This window comes from Gobius niger (assembly GCF_951799975.1).
Source record: "Gobius niger genome assembly, chromosome: 7".
In the NCBI taxonomy this organism is placed as follows: domain Eukaryota; kingdom Metazoa; phylum Chordata; class Actinopteri; order Gobiiformes; family Gobiidae; genus Gobius; species Gobius niger.
In genome coordinates this window covers 18,654,206-18,673,474 of record NC_136858.1, presented here as the reverse complement: position 1 = coordinate 18,673,474, position 19,269 = coordinate 18,654,206, and the positions used below count along the sequence as shown (strand labels likewise).

General features: G+C 43.3%; 1 protein-coding gene across 1 annotated transcript; it reads right to left on the bottom strand.

Annotated features, from left to right (window-relative positions):
- Nucleotides 1–24: 24 nt before the first annotated feature.
- zswim8 (zinc finger, SWIM-type containing 8) lies at nt 25–18,720 on the bottom strand. Its single transcript, XM_079560463.1, has 27 exons — nt 18,539–18,720; nt 17,371–17,923; nt 17,055–17,208; nt 16,583–16,677; nt 14,567–14,739; nt 14,389–14,496; nt 14,229–14,310; nt 13,487–13,607; nt 13,027–13,228; nt 12,724–12,899; nt 11,235–12,450; nt 11,010–11,141; nt 9,085–9,264; nt 8,608–8,791; nt 8,432–8,530; nt 7,857–7,981; nt 7,227–7,542; nt 6,186–6,335; nt 5,893–6,115; nt 5,517–5,806; nt 5,184–5,407; nt 4,429–4,923; nt 3,642–3,819; nt 3,375–3,548; nt 3,170–3,289; nt 2,746–2,924; nt 25–1,729 (listed from the first exon to the last, which is right to left on the bottom strand). Exons 2-27 carry the CDS (start codon nt 17,546–17,548, stop codon nt 1,526–1,528), a joined length of 5,778 nt encoding a protein of 1,925 aa, XP_079416589.1. The 5' UTR covers nt 17,549–17,923; nt 18,539–18,720; the 3' UTR covers nt 25–1,525.
- Nucleotides 18,721–19,269: the final 549 nt, after the last annotated feature.

Sequence of the window (19,269 nt, the reverse complement as noted above, 5' to 3'; positions counted from 1 at the left end):
CTAAAACTTTGTCCATTTGTGTTTTCAATTGTTTTATTAAGTAGCTTCTACACATGTATTGCTTCAGTCTATTTTCTTACTCAGTATCAGAACTTTTTGCAATTAGCACATACTGTGGTTTATCAATCAAGCTACACTCTGAGGAATACAAAAATATCACAGTACATTTCTACCAAAAAACCTTTATCTGTGAGGCCCAGAGCCAAAGTGAGAAGAGGTGGAGCAACAGCTGCCGATGGAATATCACCATGTCTGGAGGATATAAAGCACCACGTCTCCAGGAGAATTAGTCCAATGCCTTTTGTTAGCTGCAACAGCTTTTTATCCCAGGTATGTGGCTCCACAAATGCTAAAAAGATACGCTTCTCCAAAACTCAACAGCTTTGTGTTAAAATGGGAAAAATACAAATTATGGGGCACCACTACACAACTTCTAGATGACACAAAATAAAAACGGTATTCTAGTCCCTGCGCAGACATGGAGTTAAATAGCAGCAACCTGATTGAATCGCATGTCAGGAACAACTATAAAAATGCAACAAACAACTGAAACATGGTTGAGTTTAGTGAGACGATCTTTGTACAATGCACAAACGTTAACTTGGCAATTATTGTATTAAGTAAATCATTAAAGTTAGGTGGATTTTTCATTTGCTCTCTAGCAAAAATAGTTTGAACTGAATTTATGCCAATACAAATTTAAGGGGTGTCCTATATTAGTCATTATGCTTGCATTTGGAGAAACCAACACTGGGTGTGCAACAGGCCATAATACTTAGGTTTAGATGTACAAACCCATTTAGAAAGAAAATTCTAATGGATAATTATTATAATGGCACTATCTTCATGGAAAGGTCTCCACTGAAATAATCATCCTCTCATCTTTGTTTTCAAGTTATGGCTGTGTTCACCTTCAACCTCACCTCAGGGATCTAGACAGAAATCACGGTCCAACAGAAGTACACTATAACCAATTTACGTTTTTCATTTCTTTAACAATCTTGAATACATATTATAAAAAAAGAGTTTAAACAAAATACTGATGAATGGGCAGTACAGATGTTTTTGCAGGAAACATTTCCTTATTTTCTCCCAGGCTGCAAAAATTCGAATCCATTGTTCTGACCAGTGGTGAGAAATGGACCGGAATGTTGCAGAACCATACATAGTGACAGGTGATCTCAACATAAAAGTGAGCTGCAGAGGGAAAACCTAAAAATATTAAAATTGTCAACACCATGGCTGTGTTTCCAGTTCTACACAACCAATGGACAAATTATTCAACAAAATATTAGAGTGAACAGTTCCAGATTCACTTCAACATAAAGAAAGCATGACAAAACAAAATACAAGACCAGTACGAGGAGGGACATAAAAGTGGACAGACACAGAAATTAATACACTTCTTATGAGTCAGAGAGAACGCAACAAACATTAGGACTTATGTGCAGTGTGGAGATAGTTGTTGGGAAGCCTGCTGCACAGCTCCCCAGCTCTGAAGGCCAGACAGTTCACGAGTCTCTGCTCAGGGGGAAAATGTGGTCATCTCTAGTGAAATGCGTTGCCACAGCTCCTTGGTCTGTTTGCCTCTTTTGAGATTCTGGAGCACATCATTAAACTGCATGACTCCCACGGGTGTGAGGCAGAACGCTCCCCGAGCACTGCGGATAATGTTGACAAAGTCATCGTAATCTGCAGGTGTCAGGTGGATGAGCCGATGGTGGATGTACTGCAGACACATACATGAAAAACGTGTTATAACCACAAATCAGGTTTGACCCATGTTACAGCAAACACCTAACCAGACAGGTACTGTTTATCATCCTTAATACTCAAAATGTCAAGAGGAATAGATGTTCACTTGTCGACTTTTTCTCTTAAAGTATAAGTATTTGGCTCAATGCACAATGTGGCTACGCTACTTTCGCTAACGTGTTGTGAGCGTCCAATTCATTTCCGACGGAGATTAGTTTAGACCCATTCGAACATTCATTCTTTAAGATTACGTGGTAGACAGAGTTCCTGGTAGATGATCATTTACTGTGTGTTTAGAGCTTGATGTAAGACGTAAACAAAGGACAGGTCTGTGTTTATAAAAGGTAGGATAATTTATCTTGAAGCTAAAGACTATCATGCAACAATAAATTTAATTTAAAAAAATAACTAAATAAAATAAAACTATAAACACTATTATCTTTAGACAGATTTGTTCATATTTATATAAACAAACGCACCATTTTAAATTTTTATCAATTCATCAAATTAACATGAGCCTTTAGCTTCAAGACAAACTTGCCGGCTTTTATAAACGCAGACCTGAAGTATTTACATCTTACAGCAAGCTCTTAATATGTAGTAAGTGATAATCTACCAGGAACTCACTGTTCACTGTGAAATCTTTAGAAGATATTGTCATTCAAACGGGTCTAATAAGCATATAATTCCCTTAAATGAACCGTTATTTGAGAGGAAATAAACAGAAAGTGCTGGCGTTCAGGTCAGCAGAACTAGCGTAGCGACATCATGCAATATGAGACAATTAGTTTAAATCCACCAATTTACACCAAAGCAACAGCTTAGGCATATGAACCCCTTTCCTTTATCAATAAGTTGTTTGTCAGAGGTAATATACCATTCTTCTTTAACAACAACTACATATTTTATAGAATGCATGTGTCATGGGTTGACTACAGCGTATATTTGCACTTCCCTTGCCCATCTCCAACCACAGATTTTCAATAGTACCTGGAGGTATGCTTGTTGGCAACGCTGGACAAGCTGGTGGAAGGCAGGAGTTCTGAGGTGAGCATGGATGTGAGCAGGGTTTAGCCTCTGCAGAGCCTCCATGATAATTTCCTGCAGGACAAACGGACTAAGGACTCCTTTTGCTGCTCCAACGCAGAACTGGTACACGTAGTTGACCCCTTGGAAGGACAAATGCAGTTGATAAAATGCAGTGGGCAGAAGTGTTTTACACAACTCCAAAAAAAGACATAACAGAACGGAGACTGCCACTCGGCAAGGAGACAGTCGATGTAATATGGGGACACACTGTAAATAGATGAAGACTACAGACCCATCTGTAGCTCAAACCACACTCATTATGAAAGAGCTGAGAGACAGACCTGGATTGGTACACACATCTCTGATATAAAGGGCTATTATTTACCTAATCGTGCAGCCAGTCCCAATAGCCATTTGACATCTTCAGTGTAAGGGGGGCTGCGTGAGAAGTTGTTTGGATGATCATTATGGGCTCTTCTTCCAAGCATTTCCAATGCCAGCATACCTTAAGATACCAATGAAGGGCGTTTATGTCATGTATAGTCAAATAAATGTTAATCAACTCAGTGAAAAAATGTGAGGTGTCCTACCAACTCTGTAGGCTGAGTGGAGGTAGTGTAGACCTTGCTGGCTGATCGGTTGGCTGTGCTGCTCCTCCTCAGTGGGAAATGGACTATTGACTAATGAGCTTGGCTGTGATGAGAGGGAGGGCATGGAGGCTCCCTGCATAGTCTGAATTGCGGTGCCTGTATGGACACTGCCCACTAAAGAACGATAAGCATCATGAAAAAAAGATCAACTTCAAATACATGCATGTGACTTACCAGTACTAGATAAGCACCAGGTATAGCACTGACCTGCCACAGTGGTGCTGAGGGGCAAACCCGTCTCTGTGTGGTACGGATGCACTGCAATCTGAGTCATGGACGGGACTGGGACCCCAGGAAATGTCACTGCAGTTGCAGCGATTGGAGGAGGGGGGCCCGTTGCTACAGAGAACGGGTACTGAGCACCGATGAAGGCAGGATGCATTCCCTGAAGAGAAAAAAAAAGAAATCAACTAAATAAAAAAAAAAAACTTTCAAAAACACAGAGCTGTAGTTAGTTCTCAAAGCACTAAAACTGTGCCACTTGGAAGAGACTTATTTTTATGGTGAGAGAAGTAGACAGTCTCCAAAATCATTTCAGCATGAATTTGCAGACCATCTAGAGCTGTGGGGCCCAAAGTGCGGCCCAGAGGCCAAGTGTATTGTATCTATGTTTTGTAGGATTCTTATGATTTTTTTTCGTCCATAATGGTGCTAAAGAAAGCAGCTTTTTAAACATAACCAGCAGCTAGCCAATGAGCTAAAGACATTTGAGACCTACACATTTCTTCTTCTGAAACACTTCTGAAACACACCTGCTGCGCAGTGGAGGCGTCACAAGAGGCGCAACAGGAAACAAAAAAGTGACAAACAAGGGGGGCTAATGGATGTTCACTGGAGAATAAAACTGCTTTGAAACCTGTACAGCACTTTGGGGCAGGGATGACCGTTTCGCAAATGTGCTTTATAAAAAAAAAACAACAACAACCATGATCTTGTTGAGAGGACTGCACAATTGCAAAACATTAATGTTAAAAAAATTAACTAATTTTCATACCTGTGGAAAAGCTGCTCCAGAAACCGGGAAAACAGCTGGCCGTGGGACATGCTGCAGGGGGTGTCCCATGTACTGAGGAGTGCAGACAGTTGGAAGGTGGGCCTGAAGGGTGGTGTAAGGGTGCAGGCCTTGGCCATGAGGATGGGCTATGGCTTGGCCCGGCATAGCGTGAGGCTGGTAGATGGTGGAACCCACGGAGATAACAGGTACTACAGCAGTAGCAGTGACAGACGCAGTGACAGTGGCAACGCCCGGGGCATCTATGTTAGCACCATTGTCAAGGACACAGCTGACTTCTGGGGCACGTCTGCCTGAACCCCCATTAGCTCCACAGCGGCTGGATGCTTCACGCTGTTGCCCAGAACTTCCACCAACTGACTGCTCGTATAGCCAGTACCACTGATGGGCCACTTCGAACAGCACCTCCGGGTACACTCCACCACCCTTTGCTGCTTCTTCCACTGCCATACAGGCTTTCTCCAGCATGACATTGTCCTGAGGCAAAGGATGGAAACAATTTTGTTCATTTTTTTTTTTTTTCATATAGCAACCTGATTGGATATATATACGGTATTAATTCAAACAAGACAATTTCCAAATGACTAAACCTAGAGTGGCAAATACTTACACAAATCTATCAATTATTAAAAATATATTATGAGGACCAAAAGGTGCCTTTATGACAAAGTTAGCATAACGGAACATTTGACAAAAATTTCAAAGGTATCCTGACCAGCTTTAGTGTTGAAAGTTACCTGTTCTTTGCACTGCACCAGGGCTCTCTGAATTTCATTTGGATTGAGGGCATGAGCGTGGGGCAGACAACTAAGAGCCAGCTCTGCTGCTGCTCGGACCATGTTCGGGTCTCTGGCCCTGGAGGCTCGGTCTGCCAAGGAGGCCACCTCTGGTGGTGTTAGGTGACCGTCCCAACACTCCACCAATATGTTGAGGGCGGCACTGCCAATCTCCATGGCCTGGCCTGAGAGCAAATTATGCAACACAATTTAAATCATAAGAAATATATTTCAATACATTTCCAATGATTTTAATATCAATTTCACATTTACACCACACTTGTGAGCGCTCACCAGTGATCCAGGAGACATGTGAGGAGTAAGTTCTTGACAGCCAGTTAGGTGACACAAAGTTATGGAGGCCAAGTGCATACAAGCCAATCTCAAAAGCACAGAGGTGCAGGTTCCTGTGAGGACCCTGGTGACCCCCGCTCGCTGAAGGCTGTGTGAAAATGGATGTGGATGAATTCCCTCCAGCTTTTATCAACACCGTCTTAGCCAGCTCAAAGTAGAAATGAGCAGCAGCCTCTGATGGCTGGTTGGGAACATGAGGAGCATGACATTCAGGCCGGCGCCCTTTATACCTAAATGACAGGTTGTTTTTTATCATTATTTAAGCACATTTGTGATGAATAATGTGATATTGTATATAATAAATTGCTGCGCTCACCTGCTTGTGTCTGTGTTTTTAGCCCTGGCCCCTCCCCCTGCCCTGCGGGAGCCACTAGAGGAAGATGAACCCAAAGAGTCTGAAGAGGAGCTGCTAATGCTGTCACTGTCCTGGCCCCTGCCCCAGGACGCTGCAGCCCAGCCCCCGCGCATAGGTCTGCGGCTCAGTGTGGGCGAGCTGTCAGACGTCGTCTCTGGTGCACTGCTGTCAATACTTGCCATTCCTGTCAAATTAGATGTCAAGTCACAGTCAGCAGCTCAGCACAAAAGCGTTAAATTCAAACTGTTGTTTACCTGTATGCTTCTTCTTCTGTCGGACAGGTGACCCCCAGCAGCGCTGGTTGTAGCCATAGCGGGCTCCTAAGGCCAAGCGGCTTGGGACGGTGGTCTCCAATTTGAATAAAGCTACCTCATTCTGCTGCTCGCTAGACGCAGAAGGTCCATCTGTAATTAAAATAGAGCAGAAAACTATATTGATGTACAACATGAAGTAAATCACAAAGAGGGGCAGAGGCCAATGAAATCGGAATCTGGTCAGACACCACTGGGCGAATAGTTTATTTGCTTTCGCTTATTTCTTGAAAAAAATTATTATTATTATTATTATTATTATTATTATTATTATTATTATTATTATTATTATTATTATTATTATTATTATTATTATTATTATTATTATTATTATTATTATTATTATTATTATTATTATTATTATTATTATTATTATTATTATTATTACTAGCTCATTAATAAAACAATAGTGTATACAGTATACATTTTTTGAGAGGCATATGCGTTTGATATAGAGTATGCATGTATAGATGTGCAGACAGGGATCTCATTAGCAAGTCTGTGAAAACATGCTCATCACACACTGTCCCTAAACTGTCCCTAGGTCAGCACTAATGAAAGGGCTAAATAAAATGAAGCTTTTTTTCCCCCTCTAGTTACAAAATAAATTGTAGTGTAGAGTGTAGTTTTCACAAGTGCAGTCTACTTAATAAATAAATGGTAAATGGTCACATTTATATAGCTCTTTTACACCTGCTTTACATCAAGGAACCACTCACCCATTCAAACACCAATGTATGCAATGTACACTGGAGGCAAGGCGGGTAAAGTGTCTAGCCCAATGACACAACAACAGTGTGCACCTACGGGATTCGAACAGCTGACCCTCCGGTCACAAGACAGTGTCATTAGTGTTCGAACACTGAACACGTGCAGATGCAATGTCTCTCATACACTTAAATAAGTATGATGCTAGTCATATCAGAGATATGAAGTCTCTCTTGCATAAGAACATAATAGTGAAGGGTGGTGTGTGTCAGTCACCGTTCTCTTTGGCCTCAGCAGGATTCTCTCCAGATATGGTGCTCTGCATTTGGTTGAGCTCTTGACGATTATTCATATCATCAGGAGCAATGCTGACAGCAGTGGTCTGGTTACTTGTAGAGGCCGGCAGAGGGGCAGAAGATGAGGGAGTGTGTTTAGAGAGTCCCCCAGAAGCTGCGCCCACTCCTCCATGGCCCGTGGTGGCATGCTTGGAAGGGCTCCGTTGACTGCTCGCTGCAGGTTTACTTGAGTAGAAGGAGCTCAGAGTTTGGGGCTTGTGAGTTTGACTTTCTCGGTCCAGAAGCTTATCCAGGATCTAGATGGAAAAAAAAAGAACCTTGTTCAGACAGTGTTATTTTTTATTAAAAGGTGCATTATGGTGCTTTTTGTGACATAAGGCTGTGTTGGGTGGTTAGACTGTACTTTAGGTTTTCTGGTGAGAGGGTCAGCAGTGAAAACCTACCAGATACTATAGGAACAACTGATCCTGAGCATCATAGAGGCCACTGTGATGGACAGTAAAAGCACCATGCTAACCACCCATACAGCCGCGGGGTCACTAAAAGGTTTTTTGGTTTTTCACATAAAAAGTTCAATAATGCACCATTGGATCATAAAGTGAATGGCTACCTTTTTCAGCTTGCTCTGGTCATCTTTGTACGTAATCATGAGGGCTAATGCCAAGTCTCCTTTCACTCTTCGAGTTCCTTCACAGAGAAGAGGATGCTCTGCCTCGCTCACTGTTGTCTTCATACCTGCTCAATCAAAAAAAAAAAAATCAATCAATACCTGCCTTCAAAAACGACAGCGAGAGTTCAGATTTAATTTACACTTTCAAATGTGAACTTAGACAGACACAAGTACAGTTTCTATTTTATGTTATGATACTTTGTTGATTTTATTGTTATAACCACATCCACAATGTCAGCACAATCTAGTCCCAGAAATCTAGTTTTTGTTAAAGTGGCTATTTTAAGACCTGATATTAATAATTATAGTAATAATAATGCAGCATAGTTTTATGGCACTTTTCTTGGATACTCAGACACTTTGCATCGCATTGTTCCCATCACTAACCACTCACTCACTCACATGTTAAAATGTAGTCATGTGTGACAATATTTTATTTTACTCTTTAGAGCCTGAGGCATGAACTATTCAATTACTTTACTTTCTATAAAGCCATAAAAGGAGAGTAAATTTACCAAGTGCAGCAACAGCAGCTTCAAAACCCAGTTCCTCATCTCCAGGCATCTCATTGTTACGATTGCGACTTGGTGGACGTGAGCCTGTTGGTGACACAACTGAACAAAACGGAGCAGAATGGATTTATAATGACATATCTTTACAATAATTAGTTTTACCTGGGTTTACACCTTACCAGGTGTACACAAGACGTCAAAAATGAAGCTGGCCAACATTAGCGGCAGCACAGGTCGATAATCGCAGAAGTTGCCATCTCTGAGCTGCTCCGCACGCTCTCTGATAGCCGTCATCTCCACCAGGCCCAAAGGAATTTTCTTTAGCAGAGCCACAATCTCAGACTCTTGGTAGGCCAGCTTGACCTGTCACCACATCACCACAAAGGAAACTTGTAAAGATCTCAATAATGGTTACACTTTCAGTGCTTGTTGTTGTTTTCTTTAAATTTTTGATAATACTACAGCAACTTCAACAAGGACAGATACACATCACTTGTATAGAGTTCTTAACCAATTTATAATCCACCAGAAGACCATTTTCTTTCAGTGCAATGAGAGCTTATGCTTAAGCCTATCAAACATTGCCTGTATTCTAAACAAGTACGGAATAACATGCAAACAAATATCTGTTAACTGCTGATGAGGATAGGGCAAACCTCCAAGGCTTTGGTGGATGCCGGGGGCCTCTGCAACTCCAGGGAGAACATGCCAGTGCAGAAGGCCAGGTTGTGTAGCTCCAGCCTTTCACTGAGCACAGTGAGAAGAAAAGCAGTTTTTGACAGAGTGTTGGTGGCAGTCTGTGTCTGACGGCTGGTGGACACCTTGCTCTTTTTACCCTGAAAAACATACAATACCGTAATCACAATTTTATTATTATGTATTATTATTATTAAACAAGAGAACAGTAATGATGTTTGGTGCATGCTTGATACAGATCAAACACCTGCCGCAACAACAGTGTTGCTAAAGAAGTTGGAATCTTGTGCTGTCTGAGGCGTGGTGTGCTATGATTACACCGAGCGCTTGCTCCTCATCTTTACATTAAAGGGACTATACGGAGTTTAAAAATGTTAAAATTATGTATTTTCCTCCCCCCACATGTTCCAGCCATGTCCTAATGTGTAAAAGCCCAGACCTATTCGCCACAACTGCCTCTTAAATCCTGCACTGTCATTCAAAAAGGCGTTAATTTGGGTCCGAAGTGCCGTCATGCATGCACGAGCTTAATATAAAAGCTGCAGTTACGTATAAGGCCTGAAATGGCAGTAGTGAGTATAAAATCACGAACTTGCATCTAGCCCCTTTAACATTGCGCGTAGCCTCCTGCATCTTAGTATCTTATCTTAAACAAACAGCTAGCTTATGAACTAGAGACATTTGAGACCTACACATTTATTCTCCTGAAACACTGAAGAGGCATCAAGAGCCCCCACACCTGCAGCACAGTGGAGGCGTCACAAGACGCGCGCTACAGGAAACAAGGAAGGGACAGAGGAGGAGGTATCCGGGCAAGACTCGCAGCTAACATGCCTTCTGTCTCTACTATGTTCTGGCTAATGGACGTTCACTGGAGAATAAAACCGATTAACTGCTAAGCTCTTCCCAGAACATGGTGAAAGACTGTTGTGGAGCTGACCAGGACACCCGCCCTGAAACGGGGATAAACCCAGGAGGCGCTGCACCGTTTGAGGATCAGAGGAAACTGAAGGCAGCCAGCCAGGTTTCCTCTGGGTGCTACAGTTTCCTCTACCTCCAAGTACATGCTGGTCAAGTTTGCCCACACTGGTGGTGTGGCTCAGTCACAGCGGCTCAGAACTAACACCTGAACACAACTGTGTTTGGTACGGTTGTACAATGACAAATAAAGCACTTACGTACTTACTTAAGCGCTCACAAGTCAAACTACAAACTATTTATCCCACTGTTAAACACTGTCCATCTCCCAAAGATATCGATGGTCCAGCTCTGACACTAGTATTAAAGAGCGTACGGAAAAATCCACACCACAGAAACGCAGGATCACTGGGTGGTTTTATCAAATAAACATAGGAAATAGGGCTGAAAAGTCTCGTACCAATACACACTTCCGGTTCTTCGCTCTGATACAAACAAACAACCATGTGCTCGAGGAGGCAGCAGAACTGATAAGTGCAAAATGCGTTTGTGTGTGTTATTCACCACTTAGTATATTGATAATATTAATAATATTAAATGTATGACTTTATTTGTTTATTTATGGACATGTTTTTATTGGAGGATCCACCCCATGAGAAGCATCATCTCGTTTTCAAGGGGGCCCTCAGGATCATCTTCAGAACATCGAGGACTCTCAGGGCGGGGAAGAACAGGGCAGGGATGTGTCTATGGCAGAAGAGACGCTGATCTGACCGTGAGACACACAACTCCTCCAGCGCGTCTATCATTATCAGCTATTCTGAGGTCGGATTTTTTTTTGTGTGCGCGCACTGCATAGATTTTCTGTGCGCAGACAACATGGGAGCTGCGCGCAATTGCGCATGTGCACGGCTTAGAGGGAACAGTCACCTGGAGTATAAAATACAGGAGCAATTTGTGTTCCTACCTTGGTCTGTGGCTGCTCCACCTTCAGGTCTGGAGGGTTAGCTAGCAAGTCTCTGGCCAACTCCACTGCCAGCCTGCAGGCCTCATTACTGTACCCATGGGCATGAAGAGCCTCAGCACAGGCAAACACCACCTGCATACCATTAAAGGAAGACATATTGAATAAAAACTCACTAGTTAAATTAATTCATGAAATTAAATCAATAGTCTTTTCATAGATTTTTACCTCCATGCGACCTTCCTGCTCCAGAGGTTTTATTCCTGCAAAGATGTCCGGCTCATCATCCTGGTGGCCTTCTACAAGCTGTCTGTCAGCTCCCTCTTCAGAGGCTGCACTTAGGTAGTACGCCTGATAGTCATCGTCGCCCACAGCAGGATCCTCTCCGCCCTCTGCCCCCCTGCCTCCACTTGCCCCTGCCTCTTTAGGATCTCCAGAAGACTTGGGGCCGATAGCAACAGCACCTGGTTTCTCCAGAGAAGTGGATGCAGCAGACTGGGCACTTCCAGCAGGATCTTCATCTTCTTTCCTAACATTTACGGGTCCAGGCTCAGTCTCCGTCTCTGTAGCACTCGACCCCACCAGCAAAACTGTCTCTCCAGCAGTGAAAGAAGGGATCTCAGGAGCAGGCAGTGTAGCTGGGCTGTGACGTTTTGAATCAAACATCTTGTTTGATCCTGAGCTGCTCTTGCGGGGCTCTCGAAGCAGGGGGCTGGGGGAGGGAAGCATCTCAGGAGGTGGAGGCAAGAACTCAAATGTGTTGCTGGCCTCTGCTCCAAGTGCCAGGCTGCAGCCATCATCTAGACTGAGCTCAGCCATGTCTGGCTCTAGTGAACTGTCCTCACTGCTGGTTCTACGCTTGTTGGTGCAGTGTTTCCCTCCACCTAATCCACCACTACTTCCAGATAAAGCCCCTTTTCCACCTCCACCTTGAGAGATCTTGAGCTTGCCTCCAGAAGAGCTTGCACCTTTGTACATGACCTTTCCTCCAGCGTCATCTAAAGTAAGTGCCATACCGCCACTGAGACGCACCAGCATCCCCCCGCCCCCACTTACCGACAGTCCTTTCCTTTTACTCAACACACTCTCTTTTGGACGCACTGCTACCTCCTGTTGGGATGACTGGCCACATACACGCACAGCTCCTCCTTCAAACTTGGCTCCACCTGCTTCCTGCGAATCCCCTGCAGTACCTGCTACTGCTTTGGCTCCTCTATGGTTGTGAAGTGCTCTGGACCAACAGAAGGTGGCGCTCTTCTTGTCAGTGCTGCAGTAAGTAATTCCCTCCAGTGGGTAAGCCACTTCCCAGTTGAAATAACAGGATTCCAGTGCAGGTTTGAAGCCTTGGAACAACTTGTCTAAGGATTTCCGGTGCTGACCTCGCTTCACGATTTCAATGACTTTTAAATGCCAGAGTTTCAGTTGGCTGGCCATTTCCATTCGCCTGAGAAAAAACATTGACAATAATGAACAAGGGTCAAAACTGTATGCAAGCCTGGCCACCAAAAATGACTAAACATGACAAAATATCAACAAATAAGCCTTTGCTATGGCTGATGCCTTTATCTCTGAGTGCAGTATTAAGTTTGGTTAATATAGAAGTGACTAAAAGCACGCAAACACTGGGATTTGTTGCTTTGGGTTTAGTTTTTAAAGACAGCAATTAAAGTAGCACATAAACTACAGAACATTTTAGAATGTGGCAAGAGGCAGATACCTGCACGGGCTCATGGTAGGGTCTAGAACTGCAAGTCTCCATAGCACTACCATCTCATCACACATGCTGGCACAGGCATGAGCTGCCACCTCTGACTGGCCATTACTGCGGCCAGTGTGGCCACTTGCACTGCTGTGCGATGCCGAAGTGCGAACGCTGTACCACCAGCTGATTATCTAAGGGAAAAAGAATTGCAAGTCACATGAAAACAAGTATATGTTACGCCGGTATTACAGAAATGTGCTTTCCAAAGATAAAGGGGTAAACTAAAGTTATCTGATGGAAGCAGTATAAGAGTTTCACCTGTTCGTAGGTGAGGCACTGCTCCGTGAGGATCTCCAGCAGAGGAGCAGCATTGCTGTCTCGTCTCTTGAACATCTCCCTAACAATGGAGAGGAGATTCCAGATGCCTTCAGGTTCACGGCCCCGAAGAGGGCGTAGTAGACAAGCCCACTCTGCAGCGGCTGGGGGCTCAGTGGATGACAGGTACATGGAGTTCACGTCACTGTGAGACACATTTGACACTTGATTTAAGACTTCTACATTAGCAATTCTGCCAATCATTTACACTTCTGTACCTTTGAACAACATTTTAACAACATTAGGCTTTTATGCTTAACACTGTATCTAATTTCTTTTTTTGTTTTTATATGTTCTACAATAGTGTATAGCTTTTATTTGAATTTTTGCTAGAAAACAGATCAATAAAATACATATATAAAATAAAAGTGCGCTTTAAAGCATTTCAAGTATTGTTGTGTACCTAAAGACGACAGGTGAAGGCCCACAAAACTTGTGGAGGGTCTTTTTGATATTGTCACTGAGGGTTGACTCATCCAGGTACCAGGTGCTTTGGTCTGAGGCCGAGGGTCCCGCAGTGGGATCTGCACACAATATAAAACATCATACAACTCCTCCAACCCCTGCTGGGTGGCAAGTATTTGGAAACCTGGCCAAAACCTGCATACTTATGGCACTGGCGGAATATCCAATGTATTTTACTAGTTTACAGAGTTTACAGAGCTCCCCGTTCTCTTCGCACTGTGCTTGGATTTGAGATTTTGCGATTCAAAAGTAGTGACTTTAATCAATGGTGTATTATGTTACATTTTATGTGGAGAAAAATAGTTGATATTTGTGTGTATTTGACCTTGTAGTGACCCAGCAGCTGAATGAGTGGTTAGCATGGCGACTTCACTGTGGCCTCTACAGACCACCAAGTAAAGGTGCCATATTAACCATCTATACAGCCGCTGGATCACTACAAGGTCAAATACGCACAAATATGCACAAATATCAACTTTTTTTTCCACATAAAAAGTTGCATAATGCATCATTATGGGATAAACCAAATAATTTTCATTTCAAACAGAAAACAGCATGGCCTTATGCGCAGACAGTTTCATTCACTGTGATGCTGACAATCACCACCACAAGTTGTAATTGGGGAAAAGTGGTGTAATATATAGTGGTGCATATATATAAAACAACACAAACACACATACCAGGAGCCCCACACACAGTATTGATGGCTGTTGACTGGGAGGACAGCAGCTCATCAAGCAGCCGCTGAGCTGTAGGCAGGATCTATGAAATAAAGACTTGCAGTCAAAAAGATGCTTCCATCATCGACTGAGTTTTCTATGTGCACTTATGGTGGCTTACCTGCTGTGGTAGCTCGCTGATGAGGTACTGGGCAAATTTCTGGAGCTGGTCCCTTTGTAGTCTGGACAAAGACTCTGACACTGGGGCTCTCAGGCAGACTGCAGAGGCCTACACAAATAGCAAATACTAAAACCAAATCCACATATGGTAAGAGGTAAAAAGAAAGAGAGGGTCTTACATTATGAATCCTGAAGAGACACAGTGCCACCACGTGGGCACACCACTTGGCCCCAGCACCACAGGTACAACTGCAAGAAGTGATCCGGCAGCGGTCGAACATGACAGCCACATTATAGGCTCCTTTATTTTGTCCTGTTTGACTAGACACTACTGTTGCACTCAGGTGGAAACCTGTCCAACAAACATAAATAAATTAAATGCTACTAAGTACTTTTCATTACCTCAGCATCTTTAATGAGTCACCTTCGAACAAATATTAACCTACAGTATTTGAGAGCTCTATATATTTTTAACAGTGATATCACTACATCAATGCGGGGCAGCGGAGTGCACACATATTCTCGCACCGCCGTTTCCCTAATATGCTCCCCCTATAGTCACAGAACATAGGCCTTAAGACGTCAAGAGACACTCCAAAATACAGGTACAACCAGGGAGGAGAGATTCTTAGGGATTTAGATGACATTTCCTGCATTCTGGTGCATTTTAAATGATGAATAATATTTTCTGTTGTCTTTTTGCCGTTGTCTATATATGGGTAATTTGCTCAAATTAAGAATTATATGTGAGATTTCAAATAGGAGGGGTTTTCTCTGAGAGCATTTTTAGAGCTCACAATGGTCTGGGGAACATTGCAGAAACAATGGGTTCAGGAAGTATACATTAATTTATTCCAATGTTGAAATCTGATGATTTTCAATCTTTAATAATCTAGACTCCGGCCTATCTAAACATTGTAAACTTCGGTTTCATGGGTGTTTACATTTACAGGATTACAATTTAAGTGCAATTTCTATAGTTTGTACCAACAGAAAATAGATGCGCATTACTTTAGTATCAGGCTGCTGTAATAAAACAACTTGTCAAGAGATTTCCAAACTTTCAGAAGCTGCAGTATCAAAAACGCAGGTCACAGTTACATGTTTGTCACGTGAAATATACCAAAACACGCCTAAAGAGACACTCTGCTCCCCCACTGCTCATGCTCATACTAGGGCGTCTCATTAGTTCTTTGCTTAGTGAGGTGACTGTACTGTAGCCCCTTTAATGGTCAATAATAAATTAATAACATTAGCGGCTCAAACACTAACGCTTTAGAAGCGCTTTAAGTGCATTTTTACCTGTACCAGATTGTTGTAACAAGCAATAAGTTGGGAAAAGAATTGGTGTGCGGGTCACTTGAATCCCTGCCCTGACCGCGGGCACTTCAAAATGAAGCGCAGTCTGCGCGCACTCACACCGCCCACTCCACCAACAGTGAGTCCAGTCCACGTTAACATAGGGAGCGGTCACTCGCTTTAGCTTCAAAGGTAGCTAAAATTTTTAGCCGAGAGCCCAATGCCTCAATCTCACACACCAACTCACTTCTGATTGGCTGATAGCCCTGGTCCAATGTATTTACTGCAGTAAAGTGTTGCTAAATGCACTATACCGACATTACTTTTATTTATTCATGTTTAACGGATTCTAGGTGACAGACTTTTTTTTACCAAATTGGTCAAAATGATGGAAACTCGTCACGGCGACGAAGAACTTTAACCCTATCTCCACAATCTGCATATCTGGGTAGGCAAGTTTGCTTGGTGGAGAGCCGATTTTCTTCATTGTGAAAAAGATCAAGGGTCGAACCTGCCAATTTTAGCCCACAGTAAAGCACGACTTCCTAAAAATGCCAGCGCTGTATATACATGACCTAACTGAGTGTTCAGTTTGGAAATTTTGAACAAACTGATGGTATTTCTCACATTTTTCGAGTACTTTAACAGGCCTCTCTGATCGCTGATTTGCGTAATAATGTTTCTCAAAATCATCTTAAGGGCCAGAGTTTCTAGGCTGGAGGGCCGGATTCGGCCCCCGGGCCTGACATTGCCTACTGCTGATGTATATACAGTAGATCTTCAGAGAAGCTGTTGTAGGTAGTCGAAGGCAAACATAAACATAGACGCAGCAGGTCTGAACTGAATTAATAGTTATTCTTGCTCCTGTACTGAAGTTGGTAGAACGACACACTCACCTATCTGCAGAGGGTCTTTGACGGCTCTGATTCGATACAGCTGCTCTCCACGCTGGAATTCATCCGGACTCCCATTGGCCAGGCAGGAGTACAACCTAACACATATAACACAAATATAGACTACTATTGTAAACTGAAAATATAGAATGTCAGGAGGAATTGTATTTAAATTACACAGATGAGTAAAGGGACATATATGAACGTCAAATATAGTCGTACCCTATTTTGTGAAACTGTGAAATAAGCAAGACATTAAGAAAAATATTCCGTTTTAACTACTGAACATCAGTTTTTCTGAGTTCATTTAAAATTGGAGACACAAACATAAAGAACAGACAAGGTAACCTTTCTATTGTTTCTTAAAATCAACATTGCCATTAGAACAATCGTAACAGAAAAATAGAAAGGTTGCAATTACAGAGGAATCTCCTCTCCAGGAACACACTCTTGACTCGTACTATTAAAGGCCTACCTGATGTCCTCTTCATTTTCAGGGAAGCTCCAATAGGCAATGCGTAGCTGGAGTTGTTCAGGCACCGGGGGGTAGACCTTCTCCACCACTTCAAAAGGAATGTGGAAGGCTACCTGTTTGGCTGATAGCTCTACCAACGGAATCACCTGACCATCTGAGACAGATACACAGTGCACATTTGTCAGCAACAACAACAACAGAGGTTTGACACTTTCTGCACAAATCCAGACACATGTGTTCAAAAAGGGGCAATTGAGTTTGCACTGATGCAATGCGTTTTAGTCTGAGATCTAAATAAACATCCCTGAAAGTTTACCTTTAATCTTGACAGTGGGGGAGTTGGGTCCTGCAGATTGTTTCCTCCAGCCCCTCCAGTTTTGACACAGGCTCTCAGCTTCAGAGATGAACGAGCACAGGGAGTCCTCCTCGAACCGGTCCGAGTCTTCAAAGGAGAACCTCTCCCCATCCTCCCACTCGGCGAACATCAGTTCCATTACATCCACTTCTGAATGCCCCCACCGCGTGCTGTCTTGCTCAGTCTAAAATTGAGGAAAACTCTCCAACTCCAGGGCAGATTGTAGACTGGGGGAGGGGCCGCAACAACAAGCCAAACACAGCTGAGAGCTTAGCTTGGGCCCTCAATCACAACTACATGTTAAACCCCGATCAGATCAGCGACTGTGACACTCACGCGCACGTGTCGAGATGTCAAAATGTATGTGTCGACGCTCGCGATGCTTTTTACAGCCCTCTAGCAGACATTTAAACAAGGAGAAACTTTCCTCCACCGTCCTGGTTCAAATGAGGCACTCCACAGAGGGGCCTATAGTTGGTTAGTGTCCGACAGCTCTTGCTCCCTCTCTCAAACCCTGTTGCTCACACACACACACACACACACACACACAAAAGAAAAAATCAACCAAACTCCGTTCCCGTATTCACCTTTCCTAACACTCACTGGGACATTTGCAAAGATGTGTGTGAGGTTTTCTCGTGGAAATTTTGCTGGAACTAGCACAATAACGCTGTATGTTGAAGGCTAGTGCCCATAACTGCAGCGCTAACTAACATAAAGACAGTTACAAACAATTGTCATTCATCGTATTATACAATTTTGAGGTATATTATTATCGACAGGCATTATAACGATGTTCAGTTAAATCGAAGTCATATTCTAGGGTACTCTTGGTCGCGTGAGGTCTTAGCGAATAAAGACTAGCACCCAAAGCTAGCTAACTCCACGGAGGCTGACACTAGCTAGCGATAATAGATGTTTGTTTACATCGGAAAATCCACGATGCAGAACAGCGACAAGTTGAAACACACAGACACGCGCTAAAATGTAAACAGTACTGGCTTTGCACTAGCAACATCCAGTCATTCCGATATATTACTCATCCGAACTATGTTTTCTGCTCTTTATATTAATACTGGGGGTTATAGTGCCGTTTGCTGAGGGACAAATCCGCCTCCACCAGACTTGCCTCCGTAGTGTCCCTGCGTGTCGCTATCATCAAAGCTCCACACGCCACACGTTGAACTCGGAAAGCATTTTTGTGCCTTTGTCAAGTGTGTCGGGCTCGATCAGGTCGTTATCTTCAGTCTGCCGGGGAAAGATGGCTTACCTTCCCCGTTGCTCCTCCTCGATCAGCTGATTATGACTTCCGGTTGCTGACACCAGCGGCTCCTGTGGCGGTGCGCTGATGCCAACAGTCCGCATGGTAACAGCCCTGCACCTCTTATTGGCCACCCGGCATGTATGACAAATGCTAGACCTATTGATCATATGCCACCGTTTGTCTTATCTGGAAATAAAATATTGGCTAGAACATCTTTTTCATATGGCTGTTTCTCAAAATAGCGTGTCTAAATTGGGCCTTTCATTCTCTTCTTCACCTCATTTCGGTCAGAAGCAGCCTACAACAGAGTATTGTCTCTTGGGTCCAGACATTTTTCAGAGGGTTGGGTGGCCTTGTGGTGGTGGTACAGGGTACTATCTCCCACTACAGGGTGATAGTACCCTGTAGTGGTAAATGCTCGGGTGGCATCAGGGCCGGCTAAAGTATTAAAGTACAATTTGAAGTGAGAATTTTACACTTACATCACCCCATGAATGCTATGCAACCGGATAAGTTGCCCTGGGGGACCCATGTGAAACCTTCTTGCCCCGGGCCGCAGCATGTCTGCTGACAGCCCTGCTTACAGATAAGTTTGA

Excerpts from the sequence above, each read along its gene's own strand:
- zswim8 (XM_079560463.1), bottom strand. The coding sequence starts at position 17,548 with ATGGAACTGATGTTCGCCGAGTGGGAGGATGGGGAGAGGTTCTCCTTT. Across the intron at positions 16,678-17,054 it reads GAAAATGAAGAGGACATCAG|GTTGTACTCCTGCCTGGCCA; the intron begins GTAGGCCTTTAA and ends TATATGTGTTAG. Across the intron at positions 11,142-11,234 it reads AGCAGGAAGGTCGCATGGAG|GTGGTGTTTGCCTGTGCTGA; the intron begins GTAAAAATCTAT and ends AATGGTATGCAG.